We start from the raw sequence: 15,335 nt of genomic DNA, 5'->3' as shown, positions 1-15,335 counted from the left end.
TCTTTACGTTATGTGTCCAACCCGAACTGCTTTTTACCTGTTTATGCAGTCCGCACAACTCAAACTACTCGATATGGTGTCACAAGTATCGAAGAGGAAACACTGATCTGACGATCTTTCTTTATTCATGACAATGGGAGGCGCGGTGGCTCAGTGGTAGAGCGTTCACTTCCGGTGTTTGGGGTCCCGGGTTCGATCAAAGCTCACGCAGTGTGGACTTTGTGGTGGACAAACACCGTGCTCGTATGTTTTCTCGGGGTTCTCCCATTTTCTTCATTACTCATCATCACCGTCTCCTTTAGCCTAACCGGCATAATCGTGGGACGTAAAACTCAAAGATTTCATTTCATTTTTTATTCATGACAACTTCTAGACGTTGGCTGAGCAAATTCTCTCGCTCAGTCTTAACGGACGAGCAACATTCTGGTGTGTCTGGTATAGATTAATGCAAATGCAGTACATAAAATGCATTTGGAGGTTTATTACATTATGACTCAGGAAATTTCACAAACAAGACTCTAAACAATGGTTGCAGATATTTCGGTGAATTCCTAACTGGGAATATCAATGAATTAGAAGAAATTTATGTTGTTAAAGATTTTGTTATTCATAATTTGTTAGCTAGTTATATTCAAATAAACAAGAGTTTGAATGCACCTATTTTACAACTACTTTTTGCCTTTCTTGCCCTTCTTTTTCGGACTGTCACCTGCTCCCGAACCTTCCGGAGGGCTGCGATACTCAATTGGAATATCTGATTCACAATACTGACTGCAAGTAGTAGAGAACTCAATAGGCTTTTCGGGAACGGGTTCAGGTGGAGAATTCATGTTAAATTCAATCTCAAAATCAGACAAATCTGCCATTGAGTCTTCATTGCGCCCTCTTTTGAAGAATCGCATCCTAATAGGTTCGTCATCTTCCTCTTGTTTTATAGGTACGTCAGAGCCCTTTATGAATGCTTTCATTTTCTTTTTCATTACCACAGAGTAGCGTCCACGGTGATACTTAAGGCAAAGAATGGCTACCTCTTTCTTAACTATTCCTGATTCCTCTTCTCCTTCAGTTGTTATGCTGTCTATTTCTATACTACCATTGTTCTTCACATCACCAAATGGGCTATTAATAAGTTCAAACGACATCACTGTAGGAAGATGAAATTGGCTGGACAGGAAAGGTCTAACAAAGCAGCACGTGCCTATAAGAGAAAAAAAATGTGAATTATAGAGAGAAACCCAAGGATCTTATAAAATAGAGGATCTGCCATTACAACAAAATCCTGAAGCCATACGTCACAGTTTCGCCACCCCTACTCTGCCCATTCCGCCCAATAGGATCGCAATGTTTTGAGCCAACAATCATGGCGGAAATGAAAGTAGCCAATCAGGCAATGGCAGAAACGAGAGTAGCCAATCAGACGTGCCGATGCTCGGTTGTTTTTTGGCTTCATCGATTTAATAGGATGAAGATACATATGGGCAGATCCTCTATTTATAACATCCTTGGAGAAACTAAACAACCTTAGCTGCGACGCACAAATAGTGTTTTGTTCCAGTGCGCCGCCTTCTACACTCTTATTCTAGTTTCACGATGCACTATCCTCGGTCATTAACACGATAATCATGAGGATGAGATTCCTTGCCACCCTCGAGAAAAAATAACTAAATATCATGTGTACAACCATATATATACAGAGCAATAAACTCGATGAAAAACTTAGACTTAAAGGCGTTGAAAGTACCACTATTCATCTCAGCGACTCGAAACCATTGATTAACATTAATATTCGTCGGAAACTTTCTAATGTCTATATGGTTAGCGTACACACTTTTGGCGTGCGGGGGGAAGGGAAGAAAATAACCACATATACAACATTTTCTTCGACGAATGCAATGTTCTCGGGATTGCTGCCAGAGTGAGTGTTGCTGTGCTGAGCTTTCGTTACCATACAGCGGCAACATCTTCATAGCTCTGAAGATGTTGCCGCTGTATGGTAACGAAAGCTCAGCACAGCAACACTCACTCTGACAGCAATCCCGAGAACATTGGATTAATAGTAGACACCAGCAAAGCTTCAAGATCATATTTTCTTCGATGACCTTCTGTAATTTTTTCCAGCAATAACATTATCCCGTCACTATAGAACTTCTATGGTGTCTGGTCAAAAAGTCGACACGTAGTTTCCACAGAATTCTTAAATAACTTACCACATTCAGGAAGCCCTGCAAAGACCAAACAAATGATGGCTGAATAATGCTATGTCTAGACCAGTGGTTCTCAACCTAACTCCTATCACGACCTCCATTTTACCACATTTTCTTGCCAGCGACCCCCTTATAATTTCTGGTTTGTAATAAACTTGTATGGAGCTTTTAATATACCTATTGCGAAGATTTCACAATATCCATCTTTTCCCTAAAAGCGAATGGATTAAAACCAAATTTGGTCAGTTCAATCATATTACAAATCCGATCCGTCATAATGTTTCGAAATGAATACCATTGGTCGGAGTGAATACTATTTTCTTTCATGGTAAGCATTAAAACAAAGACAAGAAATCGCTTATCAGTTGAAATTGACTTGATAATGTGTGTCACGAAGACTGAACCTGACATTGTCGCACTAGTACGATCACACCATGCTCAGGTATCCCATTAACTTTCAATTTTAATTGTATTTTAATATTCAGGTTTTGTGGCAAATGTTTTTTCTGGTATTTCAATATGCAGTTCTCTTTAGTTTCATATCGTACCTCTTACATTTAAATTGATTTTTAAGTAACTCTGCACCTGTTGAAAATGTTTAATAGGCCTATTTTTTGTTGTTCTTAACAGTATGTATACAAATTTAAAAAATCCTATGAGAACGAAATCCAAAAAATAATTGAAAATATTTTCTGGTGTTATATATCTAATTATATTTATCTCTTCCGCTTATCTTGACGACCCCTATGAAACCCTCTCGAATCCCCTAGGGGTCTCGCGTTCCCTAGGTTGATAAACCCTCATCTAGACTACATGATGCATGCATTAAAACCGTCCAGACAAATTTTCTCAATATCTGACGGGTCGATTTAAATGTGTGAGCTCTGAAATTGTCAACATGGCGTATGAACTATTTCTATTAAGCAGTTCGACCGTTTCTTTTGATTTGCTATGTGTACTCACGCTCAGGCTAGTTTTAGACGGAAGCATTTATCGCAACATTTCTCGTAGTAGATGTGCTGCCAAAAATCTTGTATAATATTCTATGGCATCGAAAGTATATGTTTCTTTTACACGGTAGCATTTTGATAAGCATCTAACCGTGACGTAGCAAACAAATCACTGGAGAAGAGCGCAATTATGGCTCCGAAAGTAAAGCGTGAGGTAGCTAAAGCTATAGTGGTTGTAACAACAGTTCACGCCGGTTATATTAAAAAACGAAAACTACAAAGAAGTATGTGGGTAAAGAGTATCCCTACTCCAACTCATTTTTCTTTAATACAATTCTTTCGCTTTCCTTTTAACCAGTGTTGAATTCAGACATTTTCACCCGGAGGGGGAATGCCAACTACTCGGGGGAAGGGTTGTTTTTCTGTATTTTTGCAAGAAAGCAGCATATTTAACAATTCCATTCACACCCACATCTTACCTAATATTGAGACTAATTGCTGATAAGGGGCCGCGATGGCTCAGTGGTAGAGCGTTCACCTCTGGTGCTTGGGGTCCCGGGTTCGATCCCAGCCCCCGCCAAGTGAACTTTGTGGTGGACAAACACTGTGTGCGTGGGTTTTCTCGGGGATCTCCCGTTTCCTCTCACTTTCTTCATTCATCTCTCATCATCACCGTCTCCTTTGGCAAAACCGTGGGACGTAAAACTCAAAAATTTCATTTTTTTTCATTTCATTTTAATTGCTGATAAATATTCAACGTGAGATTATATTTAAAAAAAAACAATAGTTTAATTTTATCTAAAACATTAAATAAAGACTGGCAAAAATATTTTACACTAAACTTTAACTGCTATTTACAGTAGCTATTTTTGTTATTATTTCCTATATTCAATAGTTACTGTTTGTTACTAATGTAGAAGTTTTTAAAAAGATTTAAATTAACTCAAATATTTTTTGTTCTAAAAAAAAAACACATAGGAATATCTTAACAAAAAGTTATCATTGTTTCTCACACTTCTGATTCTAAATCAAGCATATTAGCCTTGGTTTCTTCACTGCATACACATCAATAGTTTAGTTTACGAAATCTTCAGTAGAATTAGTGCCGTGTCGTGGAAAATCAGCGCTTGGCGCGAGACTATACGACGGCACCCCCGTATATATGAGTGAGGTCGACAGACCAGCCGCGAAAGGTGAGAAAATTTTGAAAAGTAAACCCTGCTTTTCCTTGATTTTAAGCACTTTTCATTACTTTTTCCTTTCATTTTATATATGTGCACATGTGCACATGTGTTTCATTCCTCTGTTTTTCCCCCTTCTTTTCTTTTCTTTTTCCCTCCCGAATTTTGCGCCTCTTACTTCGGTGCCCGGGGCCTTCGCTCTGCTTGCCCCTCCTTCGTCACCTACAATAGCAATCTTTCACTTATATACTACTATTATATTGATAAATTCTATATAAATCTCTAACCCAGGAGGGATAACTGTTCTTCCCTCTGATCCCTCTAAATGACGCCCTCTGAATCTCACCCTTTAACTGAATTATTTTTAATTAAAGAAAGGTGTGTTTACTTTAACAATTGTAAAACACATTTACGTCTGTGACTTCCGATGCGAGAAATGGGATTTAGGCGCTGTATTTCAAATAATGCAAGAGCTATACATTTTCAACAAATGAAGTCTGCTGACATCTGAGATCATATAGAATGATCGAAAGATCTTCCCTATGTTTCCTTTCCTATCTCAATCTGTTCTAGTGCTACCTACTAATATATAATATAGGGCGAGAGTATAGTACCTACTAAAATACAAACCTTTCTTCAACAGTTGACAATTTAATGTTCTACCAAACTCGGTCATAGCGTTAAGAAATACAGGTTTTATTGACTATTTGGTATTCTATCTTAGATGTTACATGTTTAGTATTTATATAGACTGGGCCTTCGTCGTTTATATGCATATTGAGAGATCGGATTTCGTCTGCACGTGCACGGAAAGAAAGCAAATAATATTGGGTGAAGTAATTTCTACATTTTGTGACTGAAATTTTTTGTTTCTCCGGGGGGAAATGAATTTTCTTCGGGGGGGGGAGATTCCCCCGGGCTACCCCCTGAATTCAACCCTGCTTTTAACACACCACGGCACTGCAATCGGACCACAAATGCTGGGAAAAATGCTACGAAATAGAGCAGGTTCTATCGACAAGAAATGCCATAGCATATGCCATGGCGTATGAAATGCTATAGCATTTGCCACTGTACACAGTCGGATATCGATGATACGATTTTTGCTACGATCTAAAACTAGCCTAATTCTGGACAATATAGGTCTGAATCTATCGTTCTGCCCAGTGGCAGCAACTCATGTTGCATGATGCCCCTCTAATCCCATCAAATATACAGCATTATCTTCACACGGGTCAGTGTACGCTTTGGTACAGACTATGGAGATTCTTTCGCTTCGACTAAGATCTAATTTCTCACATTGTTGTTGAAGTTTAACCACTTTTCATCATTCGTGAACAACCACCTCAAAAATGACCAGAATTTGTTATGTTTCAGTAAAGATTTGCTGATGGAAATTCGATCGAGAAAATGTTTTTGAGTCCGATCATGTGGCACCCAAACGTCGAGCTTCTTTGTATAGCCAGAGCTTTCTCCAAATTGTTTAACATTGATGATGCATGTTTAGGTCCTTGGCGATGTTGTGACTGCTTACATGCCGTGTTTGCTTGACTTTTGCCAGAATATTATCATCCACTTTTTTCTGTGATTGGTCACCCCACTGCAAAAATCATCTTGGATATGGAAATTTCCAGAAAGAAAGCGACACACTGAACCATCTTTTGGCTGTTGCTTTAGATAACGTATCTTGTCCGTAACAGCAGAAATATCTTTACGGAAGTGTGCAGCATTAGCACCTTTATCAAAATAAAATTGTAAAATGTAGCTGTTTTGCGGAAAGTTCAGTCATCTTTTAGCGCAATTTCTTACGTCTGATTATGGGTATTTCAATACTTTTGCATATCCCAACTTCAACTGTCAGCTGCAAAATGACGTTATGCCTGACCCGCTGCTATTTGGGATACTAACGTCATGTGTGCAAAAAGGTCAATACTTTTTAAAGAACTAAATAATAATAATAATAATAATAATAATAATAATAATAATAATAATAATAATAATAATAATAATAATAATAATAATAATAATAATAATAATGGAATTATATACCATACTATTTGGGAAACTAACGCCATGTTGTGCGCAAAAAGGACAGTACTTCTTAGACAACAAATATCATAAAAATACTAATGCAAGCTCCGTAAGAGTAATTAAATCGTCAGGGAATGCTCTATATAAGGAAAGAATATACCTGATAGTCACTATGTGCTGCCAACGTCATTCTTAAACTTCGCTAGAATATGTGTAAAAGTAGAAAGTCACCAAAGGAACAAAAATGTTTACAACATTACGCGTTGATGTAATGGAAAATGCAATGTATTTATATTGGTAACCCTATGTTTAATTTGCACAATCTATTTATCTATTGTAAATTTTAGTTCTTGCTTGAACACGAGATCGGTCAAATACCTGTCCTTGATAAAATCAAGAAGAACTTTCAGAGAATAGATTTATCTGGGTTTATTTTATACTGGCTACACTAACATTGAAGTTATTATATACCGGTACACTTAAAGAAAGATCATAAACTATGCTTTAGGCATTTCACACGATAACAGAACTAACAAGAGAATGTGGCACATGATGCAGATTTATTGTATGGGTCCATACAAATTCATTGCATATATACTTCTTTTTCTTTAAATTGAAAGAAATGAAAATGAAATCTTTGAGTTCTACGTCCCACGCTTATGCCTGTTAGGCTAAAGGAGACGGTGATTATGTGAAATGAATGAAATGGTGGAATGAAGAAAGTGGGATGAAACGGGAGAACTCCGAGAAAACCCACGAGCACAGTGTTTGTCCACCACAAAGTCCACGCGGCGCGAGCTGGGATCGAACCAGGGACCCCAAGCATCGGAAGTGAACGCTCTACCACTGAGCCACTGTGCCCCCACTTTCTGTAAATTGACTTTCTGTATCTTAAACGGTCATTTTTGGGATATGGACTTGCATTCTTTTGGTGCAGATTCATTTTAGGAGGGCTTCAGTATGTAGACAATAAGAACTATTGTGTAAAAAAAACATTAATCAGTTTGTGCTAAGTGGGCATTAAAAAAGCATGGATGCTATCTAACAGAGTCAAGTGAGCAGCGCAGCAGGAGGGCCCGAACGCTAATAAGGAGTGTCCGTAAAGAGTAGGCGCGTTAGTGGCATTGGGTATACACATAAACGAGGATAGCGCAAAACTTTTTATATAACATAAAAACACACCACGTGTAGGATTATGAATTTATATTACTACTAAAGACGTTATAGGTAATATACCTTATGTCTATACCTAAGCTAATATACCTATACGCCTACCTTATGGGTAAATCCGTGCTTAAGGACTTAGACTTTCATTAATGTATTTCTACACAGATACACATCGCTCAGATAAGAACACGACACACTTAAATTATTTACACACTAGTCTATTAAAATAATATTACAAATTTGTTCTGTAAATTTTACAAATATGTGGATCCGTACAATAAATCTGCACCAGGCGAATATCACCTTAAAACCCTTACCCACTAGGTGGATTTTCTTGGCTATTTTTTAACCAAAGAACAAACCCAGGGATGTGTTCGTCGGTGTCTGACGTATACGCACCTATGTATATAATCCAGCTTAGACTCGCCTTAAATTTTCGAAAGAACGAGCGTATAAGGGGAAGGTATACACTATTTTAAAAAAGTAGTCGAGCGTATACCTAGCAAAAAGTCTAGCATTACATCACTAAGCAAATCATAAATTATAATTCAAAAAATTGATCAAACTTTGGACCAAAAGATTAGTATTCCTTGCACATCACAGTGGATCATTCTTATACAAATTCTAATAAGGTAATTTATAAATATACTTACTGAATTGAAATTATGGTGAAGTATACATAAAAATTTTATTAATTTTTAGAAAGGCTTGAACTTAACGTTTATTACATTTTTTTAAAATTATTATTGTTGAAGTTTCTTCTCTTCATGGCTTCTTTCGCTAAGTACTTCATCAGGTGCAGACATTGAAGTCCTTGTCGTCTATAATCTGGAAACTGTTATTGTCTAATTATTTTAGATCATTTCTTCCTGTGTAAAAGTTATGCCTTAAATTATACAAAGATTGTAATCCAGGTAATTTAATCCTTCCTTTTAATACGATTCTTCCTTGAATTCTTTTGGAGGCACAGTGACTCATTGGTGCATTGGGTCCCTGGTTCGATCCCCGGCTAAGTTTGTGGTGGACAACATCGTGTCCGTGGGTTTTATCGAGGTACTTCTGTTTCCGTCCATTTTCTCATTCCACCAATTCTTTCGTCATTATTCACTTGCCTTAACTATTATAATATGTATTCATATTGAGTACATGACCCTAGAATTTATTGTGCCGTTTTGATTGTCGTAGAAACTTTTCGTTGTTTTCTTTCTTAGCAAAGAGGTGTCTGGCAACGTGTGAATATATATATATATATATATATATATATATATATATATATATATATATATATAATTAAATTTCATTGTTCTGTACAGTGTTGCCAGGTATACGAATTTATCAGAAATACCAGTGAATTTTAGTGATATTTTTCAAAAGATGATTTGAATTCATTTGTACTTAGATTCATATTTATAAATTTTGTTCGTAACATTGTCTGCTAGGCTTCATGTACAAAGAGAAGAACCCCATTATTCGTTTCTTTTATGAAACCTTATCTCTCGAAGTAAGGGTTTAGAAACAAGTATAGGTAATTTGTCATATCTTACTCGCGAAAAGAAAATAAACTCGGAAAGAAATGAAACGAAAGAGTACAAAAGCTTCCTTGTTTTGACTTCAAAGAGGAGCAACAAGACGTTTATCATCCTTCAACTTAACCACCCTCTCTCTCAGTAGTGTCATTTCAGATTTGGCTTAGGGGAGGGGGGCACGACCCCTTGATATAAGTAAAATTTCGCGTTTTTCACTGACTTACTACTATTGTATTGATAAATTCTATATAAATCTCAAACTCAGGGGGGCAAATGCCCCTCCCTGGTGGACTTTTGCGTTATTTGCAGGATATATTGGCAATGGCCCAGTGCACACTTTCCAATATTTTTCTACAGCATGAAAGCAGTGTTGCGAGACATTTTTTGAAAAAGATCTTTTTTCATAAAATAAGGGATTTTCCCACTTTTTGGCAAACTGAGGCACCGAGACCCCCGGTATTACTGTAAATGTTACATAACATCAAAGCATGGTTCCTGAAGAATACAAAGAGGTATAAACCATTACCCTGCTACAAAATCTCGAGCTACACATAAGCTTTCAATCCAACATGTTTTCTGTACGAAAATTACCCCTATTTTACCTATATATCAGGATATTACGTATTGATTTTTTTTTCTTAGTACTTGCTCGATAGACTTTTGCGATACTTGCGGGATATATTGGCGATAGACCAGCGCACATTTTCCAATATTTTTTCAGCGCATTTAAAGCAGTGTTTCCAGCTATTTGATTTTTTATTTTCCCCGTAAAAATAGGAATATTTTCCATATTTTAACAACACTCCTTTCCTGAAGGATCTCATCATTCTTGATGTTGTGGCATATGAAAGCACAGTCCCAAACAAATCAAACGAGATATAAATTATTATCCTGTTATAATTATGAACAGAGTTACACTCGTCTAAGCAAAAATATCCGATTTTCGTCAAAATACCCATTAATTTAAAGGGTTAGTTGTCTCAGCCTGAAAAGGCATAACGGTGGGACGCTAAACCGAAATTTTTCATTCCATTTAATTCTTTGTTTTATTATATTTTGAACTTTTTTTCAGAGTATATGTTGTATTAAAATTTGAAAAAAGTTAATTATCCTTGATTATTTGTAATTAAAAGTTAATTATGCTTGCTTTCCTGTATCTTTCAAAAATTTGATGGTTTCTTTTATGATGTGCCAGTTAGTCTCAGCTAATAGTTGTTTAATATTGAAACGTCCAAACCCAAACTGAGAGTAAAGGATTGCTAGAAATTGTGTGTGTTGACCGTTAAACCATTCGCCATTAAATGTTATGTGATCCAATATTCCTGAACCTTTATCACATAAGTAATTGTAGGTTATTATTATTTGTTGAAGTTTGGCTTGGATTAGTGATGCTTTAAATAATATTCTATAAAAAGAATTGCGTTAGAACGTGACCAAAGTTTAATTGTCGCCAAATAGTTATTTTTCTTCGCATCAACTACCTCCCACTACAAATTTCCAGTTTGTTGTCATTTTTTTTTTTTTTTAATTTTCCAAAGTTTTGCTTTTGAAGTTCTTTTATAGTATACTTATAATTATGAATTTTTATTGAAGAGGTTATACCTGCTTCAGATGCTGGTTTCGCCGCTGAATCAACAACGATATTATTTTTATTATTGACATGACCTCTTGTTAATAATAATTTTTTAAAAAGTGTATTTCGTACTGTTCTCTTAGATTCTTATATATAGATTTAATATTTAGTATAAGCTACGTTGTTTTGTTGCTCCAATTTACTTTGGTAAGAGCTGTAAGTACGCTTAAAGAGTCGGTGCATATACAAGCAGTTGAATTCTGTTTTTATTTATCTTTTTTCCCCTAATATATATGTAAGGGCTTGACGAATACCAGAAGAGTTTTCTTGAAACAATGATATTAAAATTGGTACTTTGTATTTTATTGTGTAGTATTCCGGTAGAAATATAGGATCTCCTACATTTTTGTCTTTCATCTTAGATGCATCTATAAAAATAAACTAGTGTTGTCGCTAGTCTATCTACATATGATTGCCATATTATGCACGGTGATTTAAAAAAAAAAAAAAGATTTAATTTGAGTTTAGAATTTCTAACTGAAGTCCGATTTTTATGCGGTTTGTGGCAAATGATCAAGAAAGGATGGGAGATTTATGTGACTACGTTTACTAGTTTCAATTCATCGTGGGTAATATCGGCCACGCCTCAAGGAAAACAGCAAATATTCACCAGTGTACCTTACAATTGGAATGAGGTTTTGGCTTTTTGAACCGGAATTGCAGAATAGAAATTGTTTCAGTAGTAATACCCATAAACGTAAAAATTATTCCTTGGGTATCGGAGAGACTTCTTCGGCAACCTAAGGAGTCGATGACTGACATCTTCTACAACACCTGCCTGCAGGATCCGATGCTTTCCTGTTTCGTTCAGAAGCGATCCTGTTCTTCCAATTTACTCACTAGCGACAATATTGTGTTTCTGTCTGGGGCAGAACGTGAGGCAAATTTATTTCTAAATGCCCTTTGCATAACAGAACAAATTCTGTTCTCCAAAAACTTTTAATGATAAACACATGTTGCTCCAAAGAGTACACCATTCTCACTGTGTCCTTATCACAATCACACGATAGCATACAACTGTACAGCACTACAATTCCGAATACAATGGCTCAGTTTCTTGTTGCCCTTGGCGAGGTTGTCGTCTAACGGAGAAAACTCAAAACTTCCGCACCGCACCTCATTCCAATTGTAAGATACACTGGCTGCTGTTTTTCTGTTTCTGTTTTCTATTTGCTGTTTTTCTTGTGGCGTGGCCGATATTACCCGGCATGAATTTAAACCAGTAAACATGGTTCCATAAATCTCTCATCCTTTCTTGATCATTTGCCACAAACAGCATGAAAATGGAACTTCAGTTAGAAATTCTAGACCCAAATGAAATCCATGAGTTTTTTAAAAAATCACCCTGTATTATAAATTGTATTTCTGATGTCTTCATGATCCATATTAATATAATTTGGAATAATTGGATCGATAGTTGTTAGGTTTGTTTTATATTCCCATAAGACGAAGAGAAGTGATGGGACTTTATATATTTGTTAATCAATCATTTTACTATTTTTAAGAAAATTCTTAAAATGCATGAGAGTTCGTTTTTGTATGGTGTCGACTTCTTTAGTTTGATTAATTCTAATCTGTTTAATTGTCACTGGATTGAGTTTTCCGAGTCGTGATAGAATAAAATTTTCAATTAACGTTTGAATTTGAATAGATACAGTATGGGCTTCATCCAATAACTCATTTTTGCGGCAGAAATTAGATTATAAATAAAATGAAATCTTTCAGTTTAACGTCCCACAATCATGCTCTTTGGGCTAAGAGAGACGGATGATTAATGCAAATGATGATGATGATTATGGAAGTCAGTAGAATGAGAATGTGCGAGAAAACGGGAGTACCCCGAGAATACCCACAGACACAATGTTATCCACCACAAACTTACCTGGTCAGGGATCGAACCAGGAACCCTATACAGAAGTAAGCATTCTGTCACTGAGCCGCCGTGCGTCCTATAAATTAGGTTGTGATATTAGTTTTAATAAATCATATTGCATTTGTGAGATTTTTTTATTAAAAAAGTAAGATAAACTTTTCATGTGGAAGAAAAGTTCCTGTTATACAGTATTCTTTTTATTTTAACGTCCCATAATTATGCACCGAGGTTAAGGAGATGATGACATGAATGATAATAATGGAATGATGGAAGTGGGAGAATGCCGAGAAAACCCACGTACATGGTCTTTATCCACCACAAAATTCACATGGCGGGAGCTGGGATTGAACCAGGAACTCCACATGCCAAAGGTGATCACTCTACCATTAACCCTTTCCGGATCCTGGCATTTTGGGCTATTTTTTAGACTTTCAGTCAAGCAGCTACTGCATCGTCACTATTTATCCTAGGATCACGGTTCATACCTCATTCTCTTCAGAATAGAGATGGCTTTCAAATGGTATCATTTCCATGCCCATACCATATACCAGGAGAGGGAAAATTGATGTCAAAGGGAAAATTTTGATGGGAAAAATTTTTTGTCCAACTTTGGGCCCCCTGCCCCCCCCCCCCCTGTGTGAACGTAGAGACCTCCAAAAAATCTTATGAATAATACTTGGTAAACTAAATGTGTGTACCAAATTTCAAGTTTCTATCTTGAATAGTAAGGGCGGGAGAAATTTTATCAGGAATTCCCACCATGCCCAAAACGACCGCAAAACACCATGATCTCAGGGAAAAAAATTCCTGAGACATCCCTAATTACCCTAGGGTCATGTTTCGCCCATCATTCTCTTCAGAACAGAACTGCCTTTGAGACGGTATGACTCACGTGTCTCTATCATGTATGTAAAGGGGGAAAATCCCGAAGAAAGGGATTTTTTGGGTCTAAAAATCCCTTTTTTCAACTTTTGCCCGTCTGGACCGCCCCTGTTTTTACGCAGAAATCGGAAAAACTTCTGGTAAATACTACTCGGTGGACTGAATGTTTGTGCAAAATTTCAATCTTCTACGTGAAAAAATAGGCCCACCAGAAAAAATTTCCCTACCATGCCCCACTTTTACCCTATACAGAAGTATATTTGGATAAAAATTCACTGAGCCGGCAATAATTACCCTAGAATAATAATTCGACCGTCGTTCTCTTCAGAATGGAACTGCCTTTCAGACGGTATGACTCACGTGGTCCTATCATGTATGTGAGGCGGGAAAATGACGAAAAACGGGATTTTTGGAGTAAAAATATCCCTTTTTAACCCTTTGCCCCTCTGGTTCCCCCCCTGTTTTAACACTGACATCGGAACAAAAAATCTGGTAAATACTACTCGGTGGACTGAATGTTTGTGCAAAATTTCAATCTTCTACGTTCAAAAATAAGCCCGCCAAAAAATATATATACCGACAATGCCCCATTTTTCCCTATATAGAAGTATATTTTTTAAAAATTCCCTGATACATCCCTAATTACCCTAGGATAATAATTCGACCATCGTTCTCTTCAGAATGGAACTGCCTTTCAGACGGTATGACTCACGTGGTCCTATCATGTATGTAAGGCGGGAAAATGAAAAACGGGATTTTGGGGGTAAAAAATCCCTTTTTTTACCCCTTTGCCCCTCTGGTTCCCCCCCCCCCCTGTTTTAACACTGATATCGGAACAAAGAATCTGGTAAATACTACTCGGTGGACTGAATGTTTGTGCAAAATTTCAATCTTCTACGTAGAAAAATAAGCCCGCCAAAAAATATTGAACATAGGCTTAGAAAATGAGAAAAGAAATTTTTGACTTATGACGTCATCACCTCCTATGTCTGGACGCAGGACAGTCTGAATCCATACGTAATGTCTTCTACAAGGCCTCTGGACTTGGAAAACAAAAAACAAAACAAAAAAAACGGACGAAAAAGCTCAAATAGAAGAGAAATAACGCAATGTACCATGAAAAACGCGTATGGTACAAAATTGCACCATAGGATCCCCAAAGGGTTAAGCCACCAAGGCCCAATACAGTAATTTTGTAGTACCTCATTGTCATGATTTTGATCAAGTTGTCTGCTGAAATTCTCCATTTATACCTTTAAACAGATATAGTATTTGCTTATACTACAAGAACATTGAGGTGAGCTTTCCATTTTTTTTTTTTTTGTATTTTTTTTCAACTATGAGAAGAATTTATCTCTGAAGCATTTTCTGTATGTTTGTTGGTGAACAAAAGATTTTCTTTCTGAGAAACTTGTCTTTTCTTGGATCATATGCACTTTTTCTTTGCATGAACATACAGAGCTGTATGAAGCATTGTTCTTAAACCCTGTCTTCATTTGCTACACGCATCTCTTCGCTTGTTTCTTCGAAATTTGTTAAAATTTAGTTTCTTTAAGACGTTTCTGGTTCCTTGGACACCCCGAGGTCTACATTCTACTTTCCCACAATGTAAATTTACACAAACCTCTGGACTCATAGTTAGAAGAGAGATCATTCCTCCATACGACTAGTATCTGTAGTTCTAGATACCAAGTTTTCATTCGAACCTTTTAGTTTGTGTTTCCCTATTTAACTTTTTCCCGAACTCAAATATAACTTCACTAATTGTTAGAAGTTTTCAATTGCCAAAACTTTTTTTGAACCGCAAGAATCGCTATTTGTAAAACACCAACTGCTTTTTTTTCGCTATTAGCAATTAGTGACACTCACGACAGCACACGAAACTAAA

The 15,335-nt window shown here is 36.6% G+C and overlaps 1 protein-coding gene across 2 annotated transcripts; it reads right to left on the bottom strand.

Annotated features, from left to right (window-relative positions):
* Positions 1-582: 582 nt before the first annotated feature.
* On the bottom strand, positions 583-8,318 carry LOC145663542 (uncharacterized). 2 transcript variants are annotated; one of them, XM_081729652.1, is made up of 2 exons: positions 8,187-8,318; positions 583-1,198 (listed from the first exon to the last, which is right to left on the bottom strand). In XM_081729652.1, exon 2 carries the CDS (start codon positions 1,140-1,142, stop codon positions 669-671), a length of 474 nt encoding a protein of 157 aa, XP_081585778.1. In that variant the 5' UTR covers positions 1,143-1,198; positions 8,187-8,318; the 3' UTR covers positions 583-668. The 2 variants fall into 2 exon arrangements, with proteins under 2 accessions (XP_081585778.1, XP_081585779.1); XM_081729653.1 differs by lacking the exon at positions 8,187-8,318 and adding an exon at positions 7,851-7,906.
* Between the last annotated feature and the right edge of the window lie 7,017 nt (positions 8,319-15,335).

This window comes from Thermobia domestica, chromosome 11, assembly GCF_964235325.1.
Source record: "Thermobia domestica chromosome 11, izTheDome1.hap1.1, whole genome shotgun sequence".
In the NCBI taxonomy this organism is placed as follows: domain Eukaryota; kingdom Metazoa; phylum Arthropoda; class Insecta; order Zygentoma; family Lepismatidae; genus Thermobia; species Thermobia domestica.
Note: the sequence above shows the minus strand (reverse complement) of the source record. Positions and strands in the feature narration are given on the sequence as shown.

Bases quoted from the DNA above. Each gene is read 5' to 3' on its own strand.
- LOC145663542 (XM_081729652.1), bottom strand. From the start codon at position 1,142: ATGTCGTTTGAACTTATTAATAGCCCATTTGGTGATGTGAAGAACAAT.